The following is a 27,009-nucleotide window of genomic DNA, read 5'->3' as shown; positions in this document are numbered from 1 at the left end:
CTGCAACCTCTGCCTCCCAGGTTCAAGGCTGGAGTTCTGTTGAGATAAAAAGATGAGATTTCATCCAAACACAAATATTTATCACTGCGCCAGGAGGGAAGTTTTTAGAACTCTGGCATTTTGGTTCACCCTATTGAACTGCAGGACTAGTCCATTTTTTCATTTCTGTTTTCAGCAAAGCCGCGGGTTTCCTATGGTCATGAATGCATGGGTTTTAAGAGGCAGGAAAACTTCATGCTGCTGAGTTCAGGTGCGGGACTCAGGTAGACGTGGCTCTGAGCTCAGCTGGGTCACCTTGGAGAAGCCACTTAATCCCTTGGAGCCTCAGTTTATTCATCTGCTACATGGGGATTTACCGTCTATTTCACAAAGCTGTTGCAGGGTATGCTGAGATAATGGAAGTAAACACTTCACATCGTGCTTGGCATGTAGGAAGCTCGTGATAAAGGTCTGATTATTGTCACGAGAAGCACGTGTGAGGAGAGCGTGACTGGGCCTTGAGCTCCGTGTGGAGCCCCGTTCCTTTTCTGAAACAGAGACATGCTTTCCTTCCTGTGTTTGCGGTTAAGTTTTGATTTGGGCACATCCTTACTGTAGGTGGGGGATCAGGTTTTATGTTCTGTTCTAACATGTAGCACAGTTTAATGATACCAAGTGAGTGCTGTGGTGCAGTCTCCAAGCTTTCATGGGAATTCCCCATTGGAGCCCCCCAGGGCTTGGGACTATGATCTGTCATCCTCCCCACTTTAGAGTAAGATCTGAAAAGCTCAAAGCCTCAGGCTCTCCCACAGCCATTTATGGGACTTGAGAACTTGGGAGTTTGTTCTAGGTGGGGCAGGAAATCACCAGACAGTGTTGGGCAGGGCAGAGGAAGTGGCTGCGTCACTTAGGAGCAACTGGGTTCACAGTAGCTGTGACCGTTCACTAAGGAGTGTGTGCCTTGTGCTGGTACTGAAGATGGACACAGCGATGAGGAGGAGGGCCTTGCAGCAGATGGGAGAGAGTCAGGATGTCTCAACAGAAGAGGCCAAACTGCAGTGGGGTCTGGCTTCATGGTACAGGCAGCAACCAGCTCTCCCCCAGGGGATGTAGGGAAGCATTTACGTTGGACCCTGAAGATGAAGTCTGGGGTGTGAACATCTCCTTGGTGTTATGAAAGTGTCCAGGGGGTGGAGCCATGCCAAGTGAGAGGGTGTGGCTGGAGAGGCAGGTGGGAGCTGGATGGTGAGGGCCCTTGAGTACTGTGCAGGGAACTTGACTCTCTGCGTCACTGTTATGTCCATCACGGAACACCCAGGGAATATAGATAGATAGATACTTTTTTTTCTTGTTGAGACAGGGTCTCACTCTGTTGCTTGCCCAGGCTGGAGTGCAGTGGCAGGATCTCAGCTCACTGCAGTCTTGACTTCCAATGCTCAAGTGATCCTTCCACCTCCCATGGGGTCACTTTGAAGTTTTCCATTGCTTCTTCACTTGGCTGGCCCCTCTCATCTGTGGGACTCACAAGCAATACTCGAGGGAGGCAGGCACCCCAAGGACGTGCAGGTGGTTGATGGATTCTCTCTACCACGGGTGCCTGATGGATTCTGGAGTGCATGTATGAACCATAGACCTTCAGGGACAACCATGGTGCCTTCGGGGACAACAAGTTCACCTCTTCTAACAGAGCCTGACACAGAGGGGAAGTCAAAGAGATGTTTGCTTAGATGAAGAACTGAATCAGATCCCGTGGACTCAAATGTCCAGGGAGCAGGGATCGAGAGCTTCATGGCCTCTGCAGGGCTAGGCCAGTTTCTTCTCCTCCTCCCACCTTCCCAGTCCATCACCAAAGTACTTTCTTGGTAAGTGGTGGCAGAGTAGAGTTGCCAGGGTGAAAGAGTCAACAGGGACTTGCTCCTTTCATCCCCACAGAGGGGCGGTGGCCCTGGCCACCAAGGCAGTGTGTCTGCAGAGGCTTAGGGGAGGGGAGTCCCCCCAAGGGTGCCTTTGACATGCATCCTGTCATGTGTGCCCCCTCCTCAGTTGTCTCCTCTCCCCTCTTCTCTGACCCTGCCCTCCCTCTTCCTCCCTTCCTGTGACCTCCCCTCCTCTCCCTCCCATACCTTTCCTCCCTCTTCCTTGCCCTGCCCTACCGTGCCTGCCTTTCCTCTGCCCTGCTTTGTCTTCTTCCCTCCCCTTCCCAGTACTGCCTCCCCAGCTCTCCTCTCCTGCCCTCTTCTCCCCTCCCCTGACCTCCTCTCTCCTGCCCTCCTGTCCCCTTCTCTCCCTTCCCCTGCCTGCCCTGCCCTGAACTGCTCTGCCCTCTTCTCCTCAGCATTCCTCTGCCCTCTCTCCCCTCCCCTTCTCTCCCTTCCCGCAACCCTACTCACTTCTCTTCCTTCCTCTCCTCCCCTCTTGCCTGCCCTGCCTTCCTCTGCTCTCTCTTTCCCCTCCCTGCCCTTGTAAAAAACCTTCAAATAAAGCCCTCATCCCTCCCCTATTTCATCCATGCCTGATACATTTCAGACAGTGATCACCTAGAGAAAGGCCTGGTGAACAGGCTGCAGGCCTGTTCCAGTCTCTCCGCCAAGCCCTTGCCCTGCTGGCTGGCCCAGATGGGTGCCTCGGGACCTTCCTCATGAATATCTGAGGCCAAGTACCAATGTAAGGATTGGAACAGTTTCCTCTTCTAAGTTTGCAGTTACATTATTTTCCCCAAGTTAATCAGGTGAGGCTCCTTCGTGACACTTTGCTACAAGCACCCAGTCAGCAGCTGGTAAAAGGAGCTCCGCGATGTCTGGGACGCCACCGCTAGGAGGGCCCATCATGCCCGACTATTTGTTGCTCTCAGATGTCTCTGTCGAGAGTTTTTAAAGTGACAATAACAGGAATTTCTCTCGTCAGCTTCCCAGTTAGCAGCTGCGTAATGAGCTCCCCAGAAACACCTGCTCGGGCCTGGGTGCTGGGAGCCCAGGTGTCCCCCTTTTATAAAGCAGAGTTCACAGGTTGGCATGGATTTGCCCTGGATGGTAGCTCGTTCCCTGCATCCCAGGATGGCAGGATTGGGCCTGCGGTTTAGATGAGCTGCATCCACACCTCCCAGCTGGCTAACGCTTCAAAGAAGAAAGGCAGGTTTTCGATGCTCCAGGGATCAAACAGAGTGGCTTTTTAAAACTGAAGCATCAGAGCTGTTTCAATCTTATAGAAGGAATAGCTGATTCTCACTCTCTGGCTTAAAATGCTTGTCACTCCTTGGGTAGCGTCCAGATTCTCCCGTGTGGCTTCCCAGGGCTGCCCCAGCTCCCCCTCCTCTGCTCCTGAGTCTTGTGGTCCCCCTAAGCTACCGTCTTTGGTATATTCAGGCTCCTCCCTACCCTGGAGCCACCTTTCTCTCCCACTGTTGTAGAGCAAAGTGGATATAAGGGCACCGGCTAAGGAATCAGGCCTCTTGGGGCCAATTTTGTCTGCACCCCTCCCCTAGGGAGTTGTGTACCTGGGCACCTCTCAGTCTCAACTTCCTTCTTCTGAATTGGGAACATGAAGAAACCCCTTTCTTGGCCAGGAGCAGTGGCTCTTGCCTGTAATCCCAGCACTTTGGGAAGCCAAGGTGGGCGGGTTACTTGAGGACAGGTGTTTGAGACCAGCCTGGCCAACATGGTGAAACCCTGTCTCTAGTGAAAGTGGAAAGATTAACCGGGCATGGTGTGATATGCCTGTAATCCCCACTACTCGGGAGGCTGAGGCAGGAGAATCACTTGAGCCACGGAGGTGGAGGTTACAGTGAGCTGAGATTGTGCTACTGTACTCCATCCTGGGCAACAGAGTGAAATTCTTTCTCACAGGAAAGAAAGAGAGAAAAAGAGGGGAAGAGAAGAGAGAAGAAAAGAGAAAGAAGGGAGGGAAGGAGGGAGCCCCTCTCTCGATGGGCTGCTGAGAAGGAAGGAAATGATGCATAAGCATAGGTGTGCCTAGCCCAGTGCCTGGCAGAGGAAGTGCTCCAAAAATGTTCCTAGTAATGGCTCCTCCTGCTGCTGCTACCAGTAATGACAATGGTTGTTATTATGCCACACAGTCCTCTGGGAGGGCTCCCTGATCCCCATTCAGATCAGGCACCCTCACCCCATGCTCCCCCATAGTCCCCCATGGAAGACCTTGTGTAGCCCTTCATCAGGTGTGTGTATGGCTTTTCCACACTGTTTTGTAATGATTTGTTTGCATGTGTTTTTCAACTGACTGTCAGTTCCACAAAGGCAGTATCCACAGGTCTCATTTATCTTTTTATTGGAAGTGCCTGGCTCACAGTAGGCCCCCAAAGAATGCATGCTGAATGAATCCACAAATGAATATATGTGACTGGATAGCTGAATGAGTGAATGATTGCAGCCCATCAGCAAGTCACCCCTGAAATAGATCAGTAAGCTCTGAAATAGAACTCAAACCCATTCGCTTCTCCTTGCCTCCCCCGGCCGCCAGCATCTCCTGCCTGAATGTCTGCAGCAGCGTCCTGGCTGGCTTCTCTGCTTCCTGCATTGCCTCGTCTGAATCTTCAGGTCTCACCTCCAAAGTCATCTCCTCCCGGGTGCTTTGCTGTCCTAGCCACCCAAGCCAAGTCCATCTCTGTTCCAGCACTCATCATGGTGTATTCATGTATCTGCTTGTTGGTTCTACTGGATCTAAGCTCCGGAGGGCAGGAGCCCCATCTGTTTGCCAGTGTACATTCCTTCAAGGCACAGCACCTATACCATACGCAGGCATGTGGCAGATAGTCACTGAGTTAGCCATGCAGGAGCCAGCACAACTAACATGAGTGCCGGTAACCAGTGTGGGCGTAAATCTGTAACTTGATGGCGCACCATGAGTTAACTTCTCATTCAGGTCATGGTTCACTGCAGATCAGGCGCCTCCTCCTTTCTCCACATGTGGGCTCCACGCTCCCAGAGAAAGGGGAAAGGGAAGTGGGGGAGGGGAGGACTGCAGGGGATTTCCATTTTTTGGCTAGGCCTGGATGTGGCCTGCCCCAACTCCCCTTACCTTACATTAACCATAAGTCAGCTTGTGCCTCCCGTCTAACTGCAAGGCATGCTGGGAAGCCCAGTCTGTCTTTGTTCCCAGAAAGAAGAAATGGGGTTGGTGAGCCAGTCTCATCAGAATGGGTGCGAGACCAGGCGTAGTAGCTTACACCTGTGATCCCAGCACTCTAGGAGGCTGAGGAGGAAGGATCACTTAAGTCCAGGAGTTTAAAACCAGCCTGGGCAACATAGTGAGACCCCATCTCTACAAAAACTTTAAAAATTAGCCAGACTTGATGTGTGCACCTGTAGTCCCAGCTACTCTGGAGGCTGAGGCAGGAGGATTGCTTAAGCCCAGGAGGTCAGGGCTGCAGTGAGCCCTGATTGTACCACTGCACTTCAGTCTTGGCAACAGCAAGATACCCTGTTTAAAAAAAAAAAAGTGTAGGATGGAATCTCATAGCTAGGAGGCCTTGTGGCTGCAGTCCTTGGTAGTCTAGTCCACATTCTAGAATGCTCTAGTCAGTGGCGAATTATAAGATCAGCTGACTCTGAAGCAGATATCTCTTAAGGGGCTGAGCTGCCTGCTAGTCCCCATAGACCAGACCTTTTTATTTTACAAAACACCTTGATGTTCCTTGATAAAAAGAAAAAGAACTTTGGAAATGCAGAATCACCTCTGTCCTGTAGCTCACATGAAGTGCGGCTCCTGGGGAAGGGCCCTTTGGGGAGCGGGACCCACATTGCAAAGATGCGCTAAAATTCTGGGATATGCAGGGGGCGGGACCTGAGCATTAATTCCAGGAGTCTTGTCTTGTTCACAGCATTCCATCGTTTTAAAAATAGGTATTCTTCATTTGATGATATCTTTATCTTCCTGAAGCTCAAAATAAAATTAACCTTTTCTGGAAGGAAGAAAAATACTCTTTATTAAAGTTATCCTGAGTGTTCTTTTTGAAAGCGAGCACTAACTCCCAGTGCCGTCTGTGAATAGCTCTCAGGCATAGTTGACGATGGTGTTACGATAGGGATGCTGCACAGAGTGGCAGCCAAGCCACAGGCAGCGAGGACTCATTAGGCAGCCCCCAGGGGAGTCTGGCAGGTTCTGCTCTGGGCCTGCCTCCAGCTGTGTGGCTTCTCATCTGAATTTTGGCTACGGCTCCAGAAGCCCAAGCAGAAAACTCATAGATCCCTCGTGGCCCTTTAAGACCTGGACACTCCTCAGAGTGTCAGGGCCTTTCCTGGATTACCCCATCTCTTCCTGGGAACCCCATGTGACAGACGGGGCCTCTGAAGGCCTAGTTCCCCATCTTCACTCCCTAGTGTCCAGCTCTCTTTGGAACCAGAGAGCTGGCTTCTGGGCCAGTCTGTCCACTCTGCCACCAGGTGTCTTTGTTATCTCTCTCTGGACTTTGGCAACACCCTCCAGGTCATTCTCCCCGCGGCCTGCCTTGCCTCCCCTGGTTTTATCCCCAACAACTATTTATTCTTTCAGAAAATGTGTATGGAACTTCTTGTGATCTCCAGGCACTGTGTTAGGCTCCGGAGGTAAAGGGATGAACCAGGCAGATGGTTGGTCTAGCAAGGGAGGCGGGGGAGCAAGAGGCCTGCAGTGAAGGAATGAGACCATCCCGGGAAGTAACGAGTGCTTTGAAGAAAGGAGAATGAGGACTGGATCAGAGAGGGCCTGGGTGACCGCCACTGGCATGTCCCGAGAGGTCTCTCGGAGGTGGTGGCACAGGAGCAAAGATTGCAATGGCAAGGCCTTCCGGGACAGGGGGACATCCCAGATAGAGACGGGAGACATCAGGAGACTGTGTGCTGAACATGAGAATAAACTGGGCTGCTGACATATTATGGTGTTGGTGAGGGTGGGGGTGGGAGGCGTTGGGGAGAAGGTGACATGTAGGGAGGTTGGCAAGGCATGCTGAGGTCAGATCGAGAGATTCCCATGAGCCACACTAGGAGTTTAGTTGTGCATGCTGGGAGGTGGACAGAGTGCGTGGGAGCCATTGAAGAATTCCAGTAGCAGAGCGTCATGATAGAAGTTTGAAAGCTCTCTCTGCCTAAGCTGCCTATACCCTACTGTCCTCCAAGCATTCCTTCTCAGTGTTTATCAGATCATCGACCTCCTACCTCTCTCTGGCTTTTTTCTCTGGTCTACATGGCTCTGCTTGGTTTATTGCTGCTGACACTGCAGTCTTACACCTCTGGAACCACTAAACCCAGCCACAGGGGCTGCCCTCTCCTGTTCCAGCAGGCCAAGCTCTTTCTGCCTGGGGTTTCTTCTGTGCATTTGCTGTTCCTTCCACTTGGTGTGCCCTTCCCCCACCCTGAGGGTACCACCTTGACCACGCAATGGCCACACACCTTTCCTCCAGGAGCCAGCTAAAGCACCAGCTTCAGAGGCTGCTTCTCCAGAGTGAAACGCTCTCTCCAGCCCTCCTGCAAACATGGACACTCCTCCCTGCGAGCTTCCCTGAGCACATGAGGGTTATCTCGCAGCACTTGCCCCAGCCTGTCCCCACCCGCTCTTGCATGTTTAAACTTCTCGAGGAAAAGGATCCCAGCTAAACATCCATGGGTCATCAGCACCTGTCACAGGCCTGGCGGGCCATGCTGGCTACCAGGTGCTGAGCCTGGGTTATCACCAGTGGGGTAAGCGCTACCCCATCGCCATCTTGCCGATGAGAAACTGAGATTCCAGGGGATTTAGATGCGTTCCCACAGAGCCGGTAAATGGTACTGCAGGTCTCTGACAGCCCCAGGGAGTGACACCTTGTGATGTGACGTAGATGCGGTATAGCCTCTGGGATGCATTTCTAGGGCCTCGGCTGATCGTACTGCCTGTGCAAGGGGTATAAATCAGGGCTTGCAAATGCCCGGGCCCACAGAGGCTGCCAGGCAGGGGAGCAGGCTGGGCAGAGTGACAGAGTTATGTGGCCCGCTACTGAGGCACTCCTGGCTTAGCCCCTACCCACTGGCAAGGCTGCTCATTATTTAAAAGGAAGCCAGAAATCTGAGTTTTACCGAGAAATCTCTTGGTTTTAATGTTTCAAAACATTGCTCAGGCCATACAAAACATACCTGTGGGTCCCATTTAGTCTGTGGACCTCTGTGAGCAGCTTATGGTAAAAACGGTGGCACCGTGTTCTCCAAAATGTCAGAACCCATATGACCAGGGGAATCCAATCTGAACAGTGTTGAATTCAGCCTATTAAAGAACTGATAGATAAAGCGGTGTACTGTAACTCCTCTTGTAAAATTCCAGAAGCAGCAGGTACATTTCGTTTCAACATCGGCGAGGTCTTAGATAACACCAACAAGATATCATTAATTTTGTTAGAGGTGATTATGTCATTGTGGTTAAATGGGAAAATGTTGTTAATTTTTCAGAAATACATGCTGAAGTATTTAGTAGTAAAATATCATGACTCTAATTTACCTTCAGACACCTTAGCAAGACGGTAAAAATGATGACACAAATATGGGAAAGAGTTAAAGAGTTTTTGGAGAAAGTATTGTAGGGATTCATTAAAATTTGCTCTGCTTTTTGCCATATTTAAAATTGTTCAGCCAGATGCTGTGGCTCATGCCTGTGATCCCAGCACTTTGGGAAGCCAAGGTGGGTGGATCACCTGAGGTCCGGAGTTCAAGACCAGCCTGGCCAACATGGTGAAACCCTTTCTCTACTAAAAATACAAAAATTAGCCAGGTATGGTGGCAGGTGCCTGTAATCCCAGCTACTCGGGAGGCTGAGGCAGGAGAATCTCTTAAACCTGGAATTCCCATCACTGCATTCCAGCCTGGGTGATAGAGCGACACTCTGTCTCAAAGAAAAAAAAAAAATTTACAATAAAAAGTAAGAAAAAACCCAGTCACAGGCAAGAATATAGCCTTCCATGAATTGTTCTAGACTCTTCCACACTCCTCAGATCACATTCTACCGAGTCCTATGCTGTGATTCAGGCCATGGTGTATGTACCGCTAGGGTCAGAGTGAGACCTGAGGGAAAGTCAGGGGCAGAGGATGAGTGAGGCAGCCCCGCCTGCCCCTGCACCCAGGGGCCAGGCTTCCTCCTCTTCCCACAGTAAATGGCTTCTGCTAAAGCCAACCTGGAAGTAGAATTTCAAAGAACTGAACCCTGCTTTGGGGAAGCCTGCTGTAGAGGAACCCATGGGTTTTTCTTCTGAAGGTTGTAAGTTGTCTTCTGTATTGGGGAAGGCTGTCCCTGCTGCCTGATGGAAGGCCCTGCTCAGCCACCTCCTGGTCTTGACCCTTAGTGCAACTTCCCCACCTTTCTGAAATTCAGCAACCAGCCTTGGATGTGCTGTAAGGACACAGGGCAGGGAAAGCTCTGAGAATGGAGCATGAGTGAAGATGTCACAGATGTCAATGGATAAAGAAAATGTGGTTTATAGGCCAGGCACGGTGGCTCACACCTGAAATCCCAGCACTTTGGGAGGCCGAGGCAGGTGGATCACCTGAGATCAGGAATTCGAGAACAGCGTGGCCAACATGGTGAAACTTCATCACTACAAAAAATACAAAAGTTAGCCAGGCATGCTGGCGCACGCGTGTAATCCCAGGTACTTGGGAGGCTGAGGCAGGAGAATCACTTGAACCTGGGAGGCGGAGGTTGCAGCAATCCGAGATTGCACCATTGCACTCCAGCCTGGGTGACAAAACAAAGAAAATGTGGTTTATATACACCATGGAATACTACTCAGCCATTATAAGGAAGGAAATCATGTCTTTTGCAGCAACTTGGATGGAGCTGAAGGCCATTATTCTAAGTGAAGTAACTCGGGAATGGAACACCAAATACCGTATGTTCTCACTTATAAGTGGGAGCTAAGCTGTGGGTATGCAATTACATACAGAGTGGTATAATGGACTTTGGGGACTCAGGTAGGGGGAAGCTGGGATGGAGTGAGGGATAAAAGACCATATATTTGAGTACAGTGCACACTGCTCAGGTGAAGGGTGCCCTCAAGTTTCAAAATTCACCACTAGAGAACTCATTCGAGGCCAGGTGTGCTGGCTCACACTTGTAATCCCAATGCTTTGGGAGGCCAAGGTGGGTGATCACTTGAAGTCAGGAGTTTGAGACCAGTCACACTACTAAAAATACAGAAATTAGTTGGGCGCGGTGACGTGTGTGCCTGTAATCCCAGTAACTTGGGAGGCTGAGGTGGGAGGATTGCTGGAACCTGAGAGGCAGAGATTACAGTGAGCTGAGATTATGCCACTGCACTCCAGCCTGGGCGACAGAGTGAGAGTTCATCTCAAAAACAAACAAACAAAAAAACTCGCTCGTGTAACTAGAAATTACCGGTACCCCCGAAACTTATTGAAATAAAATCAGATATATGTATTTTTAATTCCAATTGCTGCCACATTGGATGTTCCTAGAGCAGAACCTGGCTTAGGTTTCCAGGGAGCAGCTGTTTGAGAAGTGAGCACTTGGAAGGGATTTGGGATTCCTCTAGGTGCCTCTGGGACCCAGGTGAGAGGAGGAACTAGTCAAGCGGTGATGGCAGATTAGACTCTTGGATGGAATCCTCTGACCTTCATTTTGTGGTTGGAGGGTCACCTGCCTTGGGCTCTGTAGCAGCACCCCACACACAGCATGAGGGAACCATCTCTGATCTCTCCTCGTTGTTTTAGAGTGTTCTGAGCATTTCCCTTCCAAAAAAAGAAAAATCTTCACAAGTTCTTGCAGGGCTGATTAGCTCCTTTCTTGTCTTCCTGCAGCAGAGTCTCTCAAGCTGCCTTTAGGGTTTCTTGTGCAGATTAAAAACCAGGCTTCATGAGCTCCACTGGGCACTAACCTAGCATCTTAACCACCTTGCCAAGGAAAAGCATCTCATTGCTTAATGACGGGTTGAAACTTGGAGACCAAGGAGCAGAACCAGCATTTAGACTGGGTGAGCAGAGGCTCCAGCTTGGGTTGGAGAACCCTGGGACAACCTTGTCCAAATGTCTTCTCTAGTTCACACATAGCCCACCTCCTGCCAGGCTGTGAGATTTTAGCCACCAGCCTGGACTGATGGTGACCTTGGTGTGGCTCTCGACAGTTTTTGAGAACTGCCACCCCTCTGGAGGAAGGTCCCCCACTGAGGCTGCTCATCGGAGGTGGCTTTGGACAAGAAGGCCTTGTTGGGACTTGAGAGTGGCTCTGAGGGGCCCCTGCTGGCACAAATGCTTTATGGTTCCATCTCCCACCTCATGCTCACAAGAGGCTTGCCAGAGAAAATATAAGGATGCCCAGTGAAATTGGAAGTTCAGATAACCACCAATAATTTTGTAGTTTAAGCGTATCCCAAATACCACATGGGAAGGTTTCCTTGTACAGAACATACTTTTTGCTGAAACATTATTCATTGTTTATTTGAAGTTCAAATTTCACTGGATGTCTCGTATTCTCATTTGCTAAATCTGCCAACCCTGGCTCAGAGGCGCCCCTGAAGAAAGAACCTTCTTGTCATGCTCAGGGCCTTGACAAGGCTTTGTGGGAAGTCTTTTTATTCTGATTTTGATTGATTATTTATTTATTTATTTTAGAGTCATGATACAGTTTGGATTTGTGTCCCTGTTCAAATCTCCTGTGGAATTGTGATCAGCAGTGTTGGAGGAGGGGTCTGGTGGGAGGTGATTGGATCATGGGGTAGATGTCCCCCTTGCTTTTCTCGTGACAGTGAGTGAGTTCTCATGAGGTCTGGCTGTTTAAAAGCATGTGGCACCTCCCCTTCACTCTCTTCCACCTGCTCCAGCCATGTAAGATGTGCCTGCTTCACCTTTGCCTTCCACCATAATTGTAAGTTTCGGAGGCCTTCCCCACCACGTTTCCTGTACAACCCTAGTGAAACCGTGAGCCAGGGAAACCTCTTTTCTTCATAAATTGCCCAGTCTTGACCGGGCGCAGTGGCTCACACCTGTAATCCCAGCGCTTTGGGAGGCTGAGGTGGGCAGATCACGAGGTCAGGAGATCGAGACCATCCTGACCAATGTGATGAAACCCCATCTCTACTAAAAATACAAAAATTAGCTGGGCATGGTGGCATGTGCCTGAAGGCCCAGCTACTTAGGAGGCGGAGGCAGGAGAATCGTTTGAACCGGGGAGGCGGAGGTTGCAGTAAGCCGAGATTGCACCACTGTACTCCAGCCTGGGCAACAGAGCAAGACTCCATCTCAAAAAATAAAATAAAATAAAATTTGCCCATTCTCAGGTAGTTCTTTATAGCAATGTGAGAATGGACTAATACAGTCAGAATCTAACTGTCTCCCAGGCTGGAATGCGGTGGTGTGATCATAGCTCACTGTGCACTCTACCTCTTAGGCTTAAGCAATCCTCCAGCCACAGCCACCCACGTGGCTGGGACTACAGGTACACACCACCACGCCCAGCTACTTTTTTTCAGTTTTTTTGTAGAGATTGGGCCTTGTGTTACCCAGGCTGATCTCAAACTCCTGGGCTCAAGCGATCTTCTTGCCTCAGCCTCCTAAGGTGTTGGGATTACAGGCATGAGCCACCGCACCTGGCATGTGGGAGCTGTTCATCAGAGACCAGGGCACGTGGTGCTAGGCGGATTTCCTAGGTTCAACAGATTGTAACAGCCCCTGCCTTGGGCCGCTTTGTCCCTGCACAGGAAGAGCAGAGACGAGTGCCCCACCCAATCTACGGGGCCTCCTGGGCGAGGTACTGAGGCCCGCTGCAGACTGCAGTTCCTTGTTGGTTACATGCCGTTTTCATAGCACATTCCTCCTCGTGTTCTGTGAGGTTGGAAGGATGCCTTTCCTCCACTGCCCTCTTTCAGCTCTTTGTTTCTTCACCCTGTTTGGTCTTCAGTCCAGAAGGAGCATCACCTTCTCAGAGACAACCTTTCCTGGCGCCCACACTCACTGCCCAGGGTGTCTTTGTTATAAGTCAGGAGCTATTAGCACAGATGCATAGAGCAGGACTGGCTATGGAATATATGGGGCCCATGCCAATGTGCAGTGTGGAGCCCCTGGTTCCAAATCAATGAGAATCTCCAGGTGGGCAGCAGATCACCACGCAGTCCCAGTGTGGACTGTGTGACAGCATGGGTTGCACACCTAGCAAGCTGGCTCTGTCTACAAACACCAAGCAGACACAGGGGTGGGGTGGCTTGGGGTCTGCAGGATGAGTGAGGGGCTTCCAGAGCACAGAGCCCCTGCTCACTGAGTGGTGGAAACTGCTCAGACCTGGGTACCTGTGCCTTCCTTCTGGGGCCACACTGCACAGCCCAGCCCAGCCCGGTGTGACCCTGTGGGTGGGACCATGCTACCATTCGTCCTAGTTTGTCAAGAAAATACAGAAATGTTAATAAAATATCTTTCTTAATCAGTGGCAATTGATTTGTATTTTGAGAAACTCCCCCGAGGCCAAAATTAAGCCCATGCTCTGGAGTGGTATTCAGTGTGATTAATAATTACTTGCTGACCTGTGTGGTCACTGGATTTATTTGTGTCTCCTCTCTGGCCTGTGAACTCCATCAAGGCCATAGCAGTGACAGTTGGTATTCATTGTTCTTCCCCTGGCCCCCAGCACCACATTTGGCACATTTTGCTGCCCCTTAAATAACCATCCCATTTGAATGGGAACACACCAGCTGTAGGTCTTGGACCTGCTTTTCCTCCACGTAATAATAATAATACCATGAGCATCTTTCTTGTTATTACATGTGATAATACATGTCAGGGCTTAGGGACCATTTGTGCAAGGCAGTGACTCAATAAATGTTGGCTGTCTGGATGGCGCTGATGGATGCTCGCCTGTTGTATGGGGTTGTTCCTGACCAGATGAGGAACACATACCTGAGCGAAGATGTGTTTTGTTTCCTCAGGATGCCAAGTTTGTTGAGGAACGCAGAAAGCAGCTCCAGAATTACCTGCGTAGCGTCATGAACAAAGTCATCCAGATGGTCCCCGAATTTGCCGCCAGCCCCAAGAAAGAGACTCTCATCCAGCTGATGCCCTTCTTCGTGTAAGTACTGCTCCCGCGGGCACGCGCCGCCAGCCCTGCCAGCGCTTCTTTCTTGGTCTCTCTGGAAGGCCGGGGAGCACAGCGGTTCTCCGTGATGCCCTGATCGCCAGGGGACCCAGGTGAACTCCAGGGGGCTGTTTCAGGTGCCGAGATGGAGGCCAGACCTCAGGCTTTGGAGCTTCTAAAGAGATGGGAAGAGAGCAGGCCTGCAAATGAGCATTGTTGATTTGGGGCTCACAGATAAACTCAGGGCTTTGTGATTTTACACTTTCACACGTTTCGATCAAGGAAAGATTCATTTTCTGTGCAGCCCATAGATACTCCAAAACTAACACAAATTTTGGCAGTGTTTCTCAAGCTTGGGTGATGAACCCAAGGAAAAGTTCTCCCAGACTCCTACCAGTATTAACTTAGATTATCTTTATATGAGTATTACTTAAAAATGAACATTAATTTTAATAGGTCTAAATTCCTTGCCTTCTTCTCTCTTGTAAAAGTTAAAAAAAAAAAAAAAAAGAGTTTACATATTATACACTTAGAAAATCATTATGCTTCAGGCCAGGCATGGTGGCTCACATCTGTAATCCCAGCACTTTGGGAGGCTGAGACAGGTGGATCACCTGAGGTCAGGAGTTCAAGACAGCCTGACCGACATGGTGAAATCCCATGTTTACTAAAAATACATAAATTAGCCAGGCATGCCAAAATTAGCTGAACGTGGTGGCAGACACAGATAGAGAAGACCAATGGGATTGGGACTCATCATTCCAGAAGCACTGGTCTGGGTCGGTGTGATTTGCTGGGATAAAATAAGAGTTTCTCGTCACTGTAGCTCTTTAATGGTTGTTCTGATGCTGGGTTCCATACAGAGGGCTGATTTCTGCCCCTCTCTGTGGGGTGCACCTTTGGGAGTCGGCTTCTATGGGGTGTGCTTCTGTCTATGGGGTGTGCCCCGCGTTACCATCCAGATAGACATCAGCAGCTGCCCCTCTTCCCAGCCTAGGTCTTTTCAAATTGTCTCCAAGATGGTCGCTTAGATTTTCTAATTGTTCGGGGGTTTCTGTGAGAAGACATCATCATTTTGTGCTGCCTGTGATAACAGGTATCTTTTGATCCCAAATAGAAGACAGTATCTAGAGCACTGTATTTTCCTATTCTCCTTTTATTTGTGATGCCAGGGCCTTGATCTCAGTATTTGGAAATGGCCATGATAGTTCATACGAGGAGTTCTCATTCTCTTAGAGACAGCCCCCTGGTCCGGAGTGCATGGGGAATTAGCCTCTCGTCAAGTCACCACGCATCGGCTGAATTCCCTGGTGAAAACGGAGTTAGCAAGTTGCTCCTAAGATGCTGCTGATGCTGAGAGTGTGAGCAGGAGGCTCTGCCCTGTCTGCAAGTTGATGTCCCCTCCCCACCACCTCCACCCCCTGCCTGGCTCCAGCAGCACAGGCATCTCCAGTCCAGTGTTTCCCAAACATTCATCTGCCAAATTGTAAAAACTGCACGTTAATGGGAGCCTCTCAGTGTGATGTGAATCTCAGCCCTGCTGGTTGCCATCAGTAAGCACTGAGAGAGAAACCTTTTGTGCCTAATTAGCACACAGAACACAAGGTCCAATTTATAGACTTTAAAAAAACAAGAATTTCAGTGGGAGACTGTGGCAAATGACACAGTGTTGACGCTGGAATTTTGACTACGTGTTGGTCTAGACCCCAGGTGAAATTAAACAGCTCTTTGACTAAAAGCTCTTTGGCTTTCCTCACTGTTCCAAATCACACTGCCCCCTTCTTCTTCTTCCTTTTTGAGTAGGATGGGATTACAGGTTGGACTGTGCAGCTTGTTTCATTCTGGGTAATGATGGATGAGCTGCAACCAAACCTTGCTGGAGCTGGTGAATCTCCATGGGATCATGTCCTTTCTTCATGTGCAGCCCACAGAAAGCAGCGAGACTTCTGTCTCAGCTGGAAAGCTGAGCCTGAGAGATTTCTGGTTAAAACAAAGCAAAACAAAAATCCCCTGGCTAAGGAAATAAACCTCCAAAGCGTAATTCTTATAAATCTTGACATTTTCTCCTTGGTTCTTTCAGATGTTGATTTTGGATGTGATAAGTCCATTTGAGTTACTGAATGTCACTGGATTGTTCATTAAAGAGAGGGCCCCCACTTTCCTGTGGGTGCCAGCCTCGCATTTCACAGCATCCATCTCATCTCATCTTCTGGAGAGCCAATGAGGTGGGCCCCGTAGCTCCATTTTATTAGGTAGAGTCTTACAAAGTTGCCATCAAACTGACAACCTCTCAAGGTTTATGATACTTCATAATTACAATGTAATTAAATAAATCTATTTCATAGTGCTGTGGAAAGTGAGGCTCAGAGGGGTGACCTGGCTGATCCAGGGTCCCCACCCAGCAAATGGCGATCCTAGGGTGTTTGGCACCATAGCCCATGTTTTAGGGGTATAGGTGGGAAGCCTTCAGCCTACAGACTGAGCCTGATTCTCCAACTTGTCTTATTTAGCCAGTATAGTGGGGTTTTGTTTTGTTATTTTTCTTAATGAAGTACTTGCCAACATCAAAAAATTAGAAGGTGTCAGATTTAAAAATCCAGATGTCAAGCTTCTTTCTTCTGAGACAGGGTCTCACTCTGCTGCCCAGGCTGGAGTGCAGTGGCATAATCTTGGCTCACTGCAACCTCTTATGTCCTGGGTTCAAGCGATTCTCCCACCTCACCCTCTGAGTAGCAGGGATTACTGGCACGTGCCACCATGCTAAGCTAAGTTTTGTGGTTTTTTTAGTTGAGACGGGGTTTCGCCACTTTGGTCAGGCTGGTCTCAAACTCCTGACCTCAGGTGATCCACCCACCCTGGCCTCCCAAAGTGATGCGATTACAGGTGTGAGCCACCACGCCTAGCCTAACTTCTCTTGAAAAATCAGAAGAATTGGTCAGAGCCCCATTCCCCAACTCTCCCCAACTTGGGTGCCCCATGTCCACCAAGCTCCCGATTCCTGTTGTCTCCCGGGCACTGAGCCAGCCTCCCCTACCATGCTCTTGCCCTTGTTATGTCATACACTTGGGTGGATCACTCGCCAGCATTACCACCTGGCTCTGGAGTTTGCAGTCCTGGCTCTTCCCTGCTGCTCGCACAGCTCCTCCATTTGAATTTGTGGACACACCACATTACCATGATGCATTTGGCTTACACACTACGGTCCTGCGTGTTCTATGAATGGGGCATCTGATTAATTTTAGGAATGGTGGTCTCATTCTGATTTGGGAGCTGAGAAGGTGGGCAGGAAAGATAAAACCCAGTGGGTAGAAATTGCTTGTGTTTTTCCTCACAAATATTACTTCAAACTTTTAGTCCAGTATTACATTTAGACAGGACCTGCTTTCACATACATGCTTCCATTTTTTAATTCCATTTTACATGTCCATATTTCACTGTGTTCTGTAGGGGCATCATGACTTCTAAGTAATCTGCCATCTGCACAAATGTAAGAGTTGAAGAATCGGCAGGTTGAGTTTTTCCTCCCAGTCTCTGCCTCCCATTGCCTCCCTTGCTAATGCCAGCTCTGAATTGGAAAGTAGGCCGGTGGGAAGTGGGGCATTTCTTTTCTATTTTGAACTCTGTGTATCAGTGTGGCCCAGGTGGGGACCAGAGTCAGATGAGTGCCAGCCTCCCCACACGTACATCTTTTGGAAGCCCCGTGTTGTGTCCGTCGTCTGACATTTGGGGAAAGGGTGGTTACCGAGACGTGACACTTGACAGATGGCAGAGATACCCAGGGAGATGTGAGGTGCCATTCATGGAGGGAGGCTTGGACTGGCTCAGTGGAACTGGACCACAAATCAGTGACAGTTTCAGCAATTTGCTGTACTGTCATTTAGCACATTATTAAAATGTTTTTCTGCAGAGTAATTTAACTTTGGGAAATAAATTATGTTCTGCTGCTCTTTGAGGAGAGAGGAAGTTAGGGGGCTGGAAGGTGGCAGAGTAATGTAGGTCACAGCACAAATTCCCAACTGGATTTTCAGTAGAAAACCCGGTCTCAGTTTCCCACACCCCCGCCCCCACCCCCATTTGCTGCTGCATTTTCTCTTAGAGTTGTGAAATAGATCCTTTTTTTTTGCTGAAATGTGAGCTGCCGTGTTCTCCCAGTGAGCAGGTTACATTTAGCTCAGTGATGCCATGTCCTGACCTGTGCCCTGCCAGGGGCCACTTGAACCTAAGCTGAGACCTTCTGTTTTGCAAGTCACTGCTAACAGGAAGTAGCAGCTTTTGACTTCCCTTGCTTTGTGGACTGGCCAGAACCTTCCAGTCTCATAGAAGCATTGCCCAGTTGCCAGGAAGGAGTGGTGATGCTGTGCAAGAGAGCTCAGACCTGCGGGCCTCCTGGTTAGGCGTGTGTTAAAATACAATGTCCGTGTGTGTGACTTTCCATGGGTGAGCATGTCGCAGTTTGGCACCATTCCAACCACTGCCTCTTGCTTTCCCCCTTGACCTGCTCTGCTGACTTCTGTCAGCCACCTGGCCCTCTAAGGCAGGTGAATTTGAGACCCCCTAGGAGCCACATGGAATGTATGGTGTTGATTTTGGAATCGGTAATAGTCTTTGGCTCTGCCACTTAAGAAGAAAGTGGTCTTTAGAAGCTTTTAGAACACCACGTCACACACGGAAAGCACCATATGTGTGTAACTGCTCCTACCAACAGAAAGGGAGCCTCAGGGACGGAGATTGCGGGGAGCAGATATGTTAGGGGAAGTGATGAACTTCTAGTGTGGAAAAAACCCTAAAACACTACAGAAAGAAAGAAGATGAGGCCCACCATTCACACCTATTCCCGCAATCACTGTGAAGTCTCTTATGTAATAGAAATCATCAATACTTACATAAGTCAAATACAGACTTCACTGTTCTACAGTTTGCCTTTTTTTTTTTTTTTTTTTTTTTTTTTTTGAGACAGAGTTTCACTCTTGTCGCCCTGGCTGGAGTGCATTGTCGCAATCTCCGCTTACTACACCCTCTGTCTTCTGGGTTCAAGCGATTCTCCTGCCTCAGGCTCCCGAGTAGCTGGGATTACAAGCGCCTGCCACCACGCCTGCTAATTTCTGTATTTTTAGTAGAGACAGGGTTTCTCCCTGGCGAAGCTTGTCTCAAACTCCTGACCTCAGGTGATCTACCTGCTTCGACCTCCCATAGTGTTGGGGTTACTGGCGTGAGCTACCGCACCCAGCTGCCTTTCTTAATTTAATAAAACTCTCTCAGTCCTTTTAAAAGCTAATAGTATCCACTGTAATGGGTATTGTATAATTTATTTCACCGTTGCTCTACTTGAACAGTTAAGAGGTTTCCAGATTTTTCTCCCACAGACAGTGGTGTGAAACATTTTAATGGATACCCATTTTGGCAGGTAGATCTACAGGCTTGATGTCTAGAAGCCATTCTGGCTTAGAGGGTGTGTGCATTTTAAATTTCACCCGACATCACTAAAGCCCACCCTCTAATACCAATTTGATATTCAGGGTTTGATCTGGATCAAAGGGGAAGCCATTCTTTCCAGGCATGCAGAACAGCTGCAAGAGCAGGGAGCCCCAAGTCATCCCCTGTGGCTGGAGAACAGGGCGGCTGGCCCTATGGACAGAGCATGCTGGGACCTAGGGCGGAGGTCTTGGTCTCTTGGGGCTGGAGCCCTTGCAGGTGCATGAGCTCAAGGCTGTGCTTTCCGAAGAGCACACCAGCATTGGGTAGTGGATGGACTGGGTGATGGGCTGGGGTGTCCTTATGATGTTTCAGACAGAAGGTGGGGAGGGCCTGACCAGACGGCCAAGAGGAAAGGGGGACCTGGGTTTGGAAGGCCCTACCAAGAGGGGACGTGGGGCCCCACTCCATCAGGTCCTCATGCTCCCTGGTCCTCATGGCAAGGGGACAGCAGTGGCATTACCACCCTCTGGGATGAGGACGGTGAGACTCGAGTAGGTGACTAGGCTGCCAGCTGGGGCGATGGAAGGGGAGTAGCAGAAGATGCCACATTTTCAATGCCGAATATCTGGGTGCAGGGAGGTCAAGGGGACAAGGAGGGGAAACCTGTTTGGGAACAGATGAGATGAAAAAGAAGCATTGAGGTCAGAAACTGGTCTCTCTGCATCCTGAAGGCAGGCTTAGATCCAGGAGAAAGCAGAGTGAATGTCTCCTAGAATGGCCACCTCTGAGCTGGCTTTAGGTGTCAGTTTCTCCCAGACCTGCCTCAGGAAATGTATGTTTTCTGCCATCTCAAGTTGCAAGAAATGTATGACCTCCCAGCCAAGAGTTCAGAGAAATGTATTATAATCGTCCTGCTGACAATTAAGGTGTAGCAGTCATGGCTTGGAGGAGTCCACAGCAACAAAGCAGAGGCAAGAGCAGGAGTTGTCACCACACGGAGCTGGAAGTCTGGGTTGCTGTTTGCAGGAACCAAGACAGGAGCACGTGGGGGAGACGTGGTCACGATCTCATTAGTCAGGATTGCCTTGCGTTGATGCCACGTTCCAACTGTGTGTTCCTGGCCCTGTCTCCTGCAAACAATGAATCATTCTGCAAATAAATACTAATATGTTTATGCAAACTGTATACTTGCTGTGAGTGGTATTCCAAGAAGTAACAAGTTTTGGAAGCACAGCAAGTCCTTAAATTGGCATTCTGGACACCAGACTCTAGTGCCATGAGCCTCGCTAGGAGATGCACATGTGTGATTCTTTCAGCAGCACCCAACAGCATTCCCTGGTGTTTTCCAGCGTTTGGATATTCATTCTAGGCTGTCATTTGTTGCAAATCCTACCAAACTCAGTATTATTAAGCAAATACTTTTAGATTTCTATGATAATGAGGAAATCATGGAAAGGATGTTAGTAATAGTTTAAGAATAACTTATGATTTGGAGAATTCCTGAGAACTCAGGAATTCTGACTTCATCATCTCAAATCCCAGTCTCTCTCAGGAATTTGGAAATACTCTTTGGGATACGATTTCCCGATATAAAACATGGAATTAGCTGACATATGGGGGATCACAGAGGTTATGAGATCGGGTCAGGTGCCCAGGGAAAGAGAGGGCAGGAAGAGGTGTTGGCCTCGGATGGAAGCTAGGGACAAGGAAGGGGCCTGGAGCCCCCGGGGCAGAGGGCAGGGGAGGCAGGAAAGCCTAAGAGAGCCTAGTGAGGGGAGCTAGTGTCTCCCAGGGAAGCCTTCCCCTGCAGAAGAGAGCTGTAGAATCAACACCTAGCCCTAGAGTGTTAAGAATAGCAGGCTGTCCTCCACCATTGCCGAGTTGGCTGCGGACCCAGGGAGCAGGTGGCGCAGCGCAGCTGTGGTGGCATCCCTGTGCCCCTCCTCTATGGGGAGAGTGCCACCAACAAGTCATCAAGGGCAGCAAGGGGAAGCGATGGTGCCTTTGCAAGCCACAGCCCACATCACACCTCTGGGAGGGGCAGGTTCAACTCGACAGCTCTGCTTAGAAATGCGGCCGCCTTTGCCAGGCAGGGCCTCTCTCTGAACGAACTGGATTCTGGAACGGGCAGCCATCTGAGGCCATGGAGGACACTTCGCTGGTGTTTTCCAGCTTATTCTGATATGGAGCACTTTGCAGAATCTGCAGCCTGGAAACGTAGCCCTAGTCACTGTTTGTGGGTCCTGGGATAGCTCAGAGGCTAAGAGGCCGTTTGGGCTCATGGAATCTTAGGCCCCTTTTCTGATGTGTTGATGCACATTTGCACACCAACAGGAGGTGACATGCTAATGTGGCACCCCCCATCCCCCGCAAAGGGGCTCCCAGACAGACCTGTGACATCTGAGAGCAGCGCCTGTTGGCCACTGCGGCCAGCTGTCCTCATTTCTTACTTTCTTAGCCTTGTTATTATCAACCAGGTGTATTATTTGGAGGGAGGAGACACCTCACTACAGGGACTGACACCCCAAACTGGGGCCTTGGTTCTGTGATCTTCTAGCATCAACAGGCACCCCGAATTTACCTCTGTCGAGTGGGATGCCATGGCAAACTCAGGTGCCTGTAGGTCCGGGAATATCACATAAGCGAATTAAGCCATTGAATTGTCAGCAGGGAGTGGTGTGGAGTGCAGCTCATAGGCCCCATCTAAAGGGATCAGCCAATCCTCACCCAGTTGATTCCCATTATATAGGACGGCGGCTAGCCGGACAGAAATCCTTGACCTTCTCAAGAGGTGGCAGAAATGCACATCTTGATATAAACTCTTGATGTTTAAGTTGGTTGGAAACTCCTTTATTTAATACATCTGTGAGCTGCATGGGGTCCACTGTACCTCGGAAGCCTTCCAGGGCAAAAGGGGACTTCGGTGCATAAATGTGTTTAACACGTGAAGCAGTGCAGGGTGAGGGCAGCAGGGCATCCCACCCGACCCCAGGGGATCATGATGACAAGGTGCTGAGCAGGACAGCTCCGACACCAGGCCTCAGGGCAGAGCGGCCCCTGCAGTTCTGACTGAGGTCCTCGTAAGAGTTTGGGCTCCATGACAAATGGGTCCATTGGATTAATCCCTGGGCAAGTGATGTCCACTCAGTGCCCAAGCACTGTCTGCACACCTGTCCTCTTACTCCATGTGGAAGACGTGTCCAAAAAGAGGGCCTGTCTACACAGCCAAATGCCCTGCTCTTCGGGGAGGTGTCCTGCGTTTCTCACACCGTCTCTATGGCAGCTCCTTTTGCTTCTTGTCCTCTCTGTGTAGCCAGCAGCTGCGCTTGGTTACCTGTAGAAAGAACACAGCCAGTGATTATGAAGGGTTAGGTTTTTGGTTTTGAGTTTTTTTGTTTGTCTGTTTGGCTTTTAGCAGTTCACCAAGAAAAGTGGGTCTTTGGAGGACAGTTGTGTCTATTCAAGGGAATTGGTCACAGGTTAGTAGGGTTGAAAAGAAAGTCTGGTATTCTCACCTATTAAATTCAAAAAGCAAAATTCTGTTCATGGGTGAAACTCACCTGAAGGAGTTCCTGCAGAGCGCTGTCGGAGGACCTTTGATTGTGCTTCTCTTGGTGTTGCCACTCCCCTGTCACTCACTGCCCCCTGCCCTACTAAACCCAAGTGCGTTTCCTTGTGCCTCTGTCCCTCTGGTTTTTAACTAGAGGAAATTTTGCCTTACTCTCCAGTTCCAAGGTCAGCTGGCAGTGAATGCAGACATTTTTGGTTGTCCCAACCATAGGGGACAGTGCTACCAGCATCTAGGGGGTAGAGGCGAGGGATGTGCTGAGCATCCTACCCCTCACAGCACAGCCTCCTCCCTGCACAGCAGTTATCTGACCCAAACGTCAGTAATGCCAAGGTTGAGAAGCCCAGACCTGTCCTGAGAAGCTGGCTCGCTGGGTCTTGTGAAACCAGCTACAAAGCCCTGGGACTCAACAGTCAAGAAAGACAGAGGGAGGAGAAACCAAGGTGTATTTAGCAGCTGCCAGGGTCCAGGTATTAGGCCAAGAGTTTTTCATTTCTTTATTTTTTGAGACAGAGTCGGCTCTGTCACTCAGGCTGCAGTGCAGTGGTGCAATCTTGGCTCACTGCAACCTCTGCCTCCCGGGCTCAAGTGATTTTCGTGCCTCAGCCTCCCAAGTAGCTGGGTTTGCAGGTGCGTGCCACCATGCCCAGCAAATTCTTGCATTTTTAGTAGAGATGGGATTTCACCATATTAGCCAGGCTGGTCTTGAACTCCTGTCCTCAAGTGGTTTGCCAACCTCGGCCTCCCAGAGTGCTGGGATTACAGGTGTGAGCCACTGCACCTGGCCGGCTTTTCATTAATTAAGTTTGCACATCCTTTCTTTGAGGTTGGTGTTACGGTCCCTTTTTTCCAGACAAGGAAACTGAGCCTCACAGAGTGAAGTGGCCAAGCCACAGTCTCACAGCTGGGACATGGCGGTGTGGGGAGTATGAGCTGGGTGTGCACGATTGGCAAGTCTCTACCCTTTGTCACTGTCACACCAAAATGAAGCACTTAAAGAGCACTCCTAAATATCTTCGGGGCTGGGGCTTTCCAGGTCCTGCATTTTAACTGTGGGTCCTCTGTGCCCCTAGGAAATGAAGCCAGGCTTGGTCACACTCACCTTCCACTACTGTGTGTCTCCTCTGGAGGCCCTCAGAGTAGAGGCTGCAGCCACTGTGTAAGCCCTGCTTACACAGGCCACGGGAGGTCTATTGGTACTGTCCAAGGTGCTACCCATCGCCCCTTCTTTGAGGTAATTGCAGAAAGGGCTACAAAGTGGAGCTAGGAAGAGTTAAGGAACTTCTGAGAGCTTTGGCCCCAGCTGAGAAAACGGGTCTTTGATACCTGTTCAACACCATTCCCTGCTTGTTTGCCCATGAACCGAGCCCCTTGTCTTCTTTCATCTAACACACCCAGGATGTTTTACCTGGACCAGAGAGAAGGGTGAACAAAGCGCAGCTTTGGCCCCATCACTCGTCCATGAGTGCTCAATCTGCTGGCTTAGCAAGTGTCACTCAGAAGATAAAGCAGGTCACGGCTTGCTGAGTAAGAAGAGGATTTCGTGTTTTTCTTTTTCTTTTTTACACATGAGAACTTGCTGTGACAGAGTTGAGGATGTTTTTCTCACTAGCTTGTTCTGGGAAGGCAGATTGAGAAATTACTAATGCAGTAGCAAACAAGCCATACTGTCTGGGTTGGGGGTGAGGCTTGTTTATGACTTTCACATTAAAGGTACAGGCAGAATGGCCTCATCGGTGAGGAGGAGGGCAGCAGCTGTGCAGGCCTGGTTTTGACTCGAGGCAGTGCCATTTACTATATAAATGATCTGGGATTAGAACCTTTAGGGACTTTGTGCCTCTGTTTTCCACTCTGTCAAATGGGACTAATTATAGCCCCTACCTTGGAAGGTTGAAGAGCGCACACCCTGCACAGTGTAAGCACTAACTAGTTTAGCTGTGGCTGCAGCAGGGTTCACTTTTGTTGCTAGCAGGAGTGTACACAGGTAATTTCTGGGTTCCTTAGATGGAGGGCAGAGCTGGTATTAAGAGGTGTTCAGGGGGCTGGGCGCAGTGGCTCATGCCTGTAATCTCAGCACTTTGGGAAGCCAAGGCAGGCAGATCAGTTGAGGTCAGAGTTTCAGACCGGCCTCGCCAACATGGTGAAACCCCATCTTTATTTACACTACAAAAATTAGCCGGACATGGCGGCAGTGCACACCTGTAATCCCAGCTACTCAAGAGGCTGAGGCAAGAGAATCGCTTGAGCCTGGGAGGTGGAGGTTGCAGCAAGCCAAGATCGTACCACTGCATTCCAGCCTGGGTGACAAGAGTGAGACCTTGTCTCAAAAAAAAAGATGTGTTCAGATCATGGGGGGCTGGAGGAGCACACAGCAAGCACATTCGTTGAGCATGTTTAGGAGATAATGTAGATTTCTCCTATCTCCACCCATGGTCACTCGCTCTCCTTCCAGCTGTTGGTCAGCTCGATCTCGGAGGCTGGGACTGTAGGATCTTGTTAGCATAAAGATGCCATCCGCTGGTCAGGCCCTCAGCTGCTGAGCCGAGAGACCAGACTGCAAGTGCCAGGAACACCCAAAATAATGGATCTTCTTTTCACTGCAGTAAAGTGGTTAGTGTGGTACATGGTCAGATTTCAGTACAGTGGCTAAGCCAAAGCTCTGTAAGTAATTTCTTACAGGAGCTCATCAGCAGCTTGGTACATGACAGAAAGAGCAAGAATTTGAACAAAACAGACCTGGGCTCAAATTCCAGCTTAGCTATGTAGGGGCCTTGTGAACTTGACCTCTGCCTCAGCATCCCTATCTATAAAATAGAGATACTGGCAGAGATCTCACAGCCTTGTTGGGAGGATTAAAAGAAATATTACCTACTAGGAGCTTCTCAAAGGGAAGGTATTTTGACTGTATTTTTTACTTCTCTGTTCAAACTCTCACTTCAGTCCCAAAATGATTTGAGTTGGCAGCTTAGATATTATTACAATTGCTTGCCCTACTTCATGTCTTTTATTTTTAAACATTGGAACATCTGAAACTTCACTTTGGAATAAGGGAAGCAGATTAGGTATTTTTGGCACAATGACCTCCATCCTATGTGGGATTTGCTTTAAAAAACAAGTAATAAAATATCTCCTATATCAGAGTGATGTGTCCATAGCATACAAGAAACTGACTGCCATTTATAGACCAAAATCGTCCTGTCCTGCCACAGTATAATTGATCTTGGGGACAGCTTTCTTCTCAGTGGGTCAAGCAAATTCACAGCTTTCTGCATTTCCCCTTGTACTTTTTATTTTTATTTATTTATTTTTGAGACAGAGTCTCACTCTGTCACCCAGGCTGGAGGGCAGTGGTATGCAACCTACCTGTCTGGCTTCAGGCGATTCTCCTGCCTCAGCTGGGATTACAGGCACGCACCACCACGCCTGGCTAATTTTTGTATTTTTAGTAGAGATGGGGTTTCGCTATGTTGGCTAGGCTAGTCCCAAACTCCTGACCTCAGGCAGTCCTCCCGCTTCAGCCTCTCAAAGTGCTGGAATTACAGGTGTGAGTCACTGCGCCTGGTCTCCCCTTGCACTTTTAAAATGATGTCTGGGAGCGATAACAGAATGGTTACTCGGTTTGGTTATCAGTTATCTCCTGCAGTGTCATTGCTGTATAACAAACATGCATGATACTGGTGGTATGTGAGAATAACATATTGCTTATGCATCAGGTGATGGGCTAGGGGGCTTAGCTCATGCTGGCTGAGCTGGCATCTGTGTCTGGTGATCAGTGGCTGGCTGTGGATGCAGGATGGCCTTGACTGGGAAGAATGGAAAAACTGGGCTGTGAAATGGAAGGAGGCATAGATCTTCCATCCTCCTCCCAGGACCAGCGGGCCAGCCTGGGTTTGTAAGGCAGGAAACATAAACAGGGAAAGCCCACCCACACAGGTGCCATCCAAGCTCTCAGCATGTCACATTGGCTGATGCCCCGTTGCCAAGGCAGGTCACAAGGCAGAAACCAGAGTCAGAGTGGGAGG

General features: G+C 49.5%; 1 protein-coding gene across 2 annotated transcripts in view; it reads left to right on the top strand.

The window, feature by feature from the left end:
* The window catches only part of SNX29 (sorting nexin 29), a 596,058-nt gene that overhangs the window by 532,966 nt on the left and 36,083 nt on the right, over nt 1-27,009 (top strand). For both annotated transcript variants that reach the window (XM_064362489.1, XM_064362490.1), the window contains one exon: nt 13,859-13,998. In XM_064362489.1, coding sequence (XP_064218559.1) covers nt 13,859-13,998 — 140 coding nt within the window. The remainder of the gene's footprint in view (nt 1-13,858; nt 13,999-27,009) is intronic.

This window comes from Aotus nancymaae, unplaced genomic scaffold (genome assembly GCF_030222135.1).
Source record: "Aotus nancymaae isolate 86718 unplaced genomic scaffold, 86718_ANA_hifiasm-v0.15.2.pri h1tg000049l, whole genome shotgun sequence".
Classification (NCBI taxonomy): domain Eukaryota; kingdom Metazoa; phylum Chordata; class Mammalia; order Primates; family Aotidae; genus Aotus; species Aotus nancymaae.
Note: the sequence above shows the minus strand (reverse complement) of the source record. Positions and strands in the feature narration are given on the sequence as shown.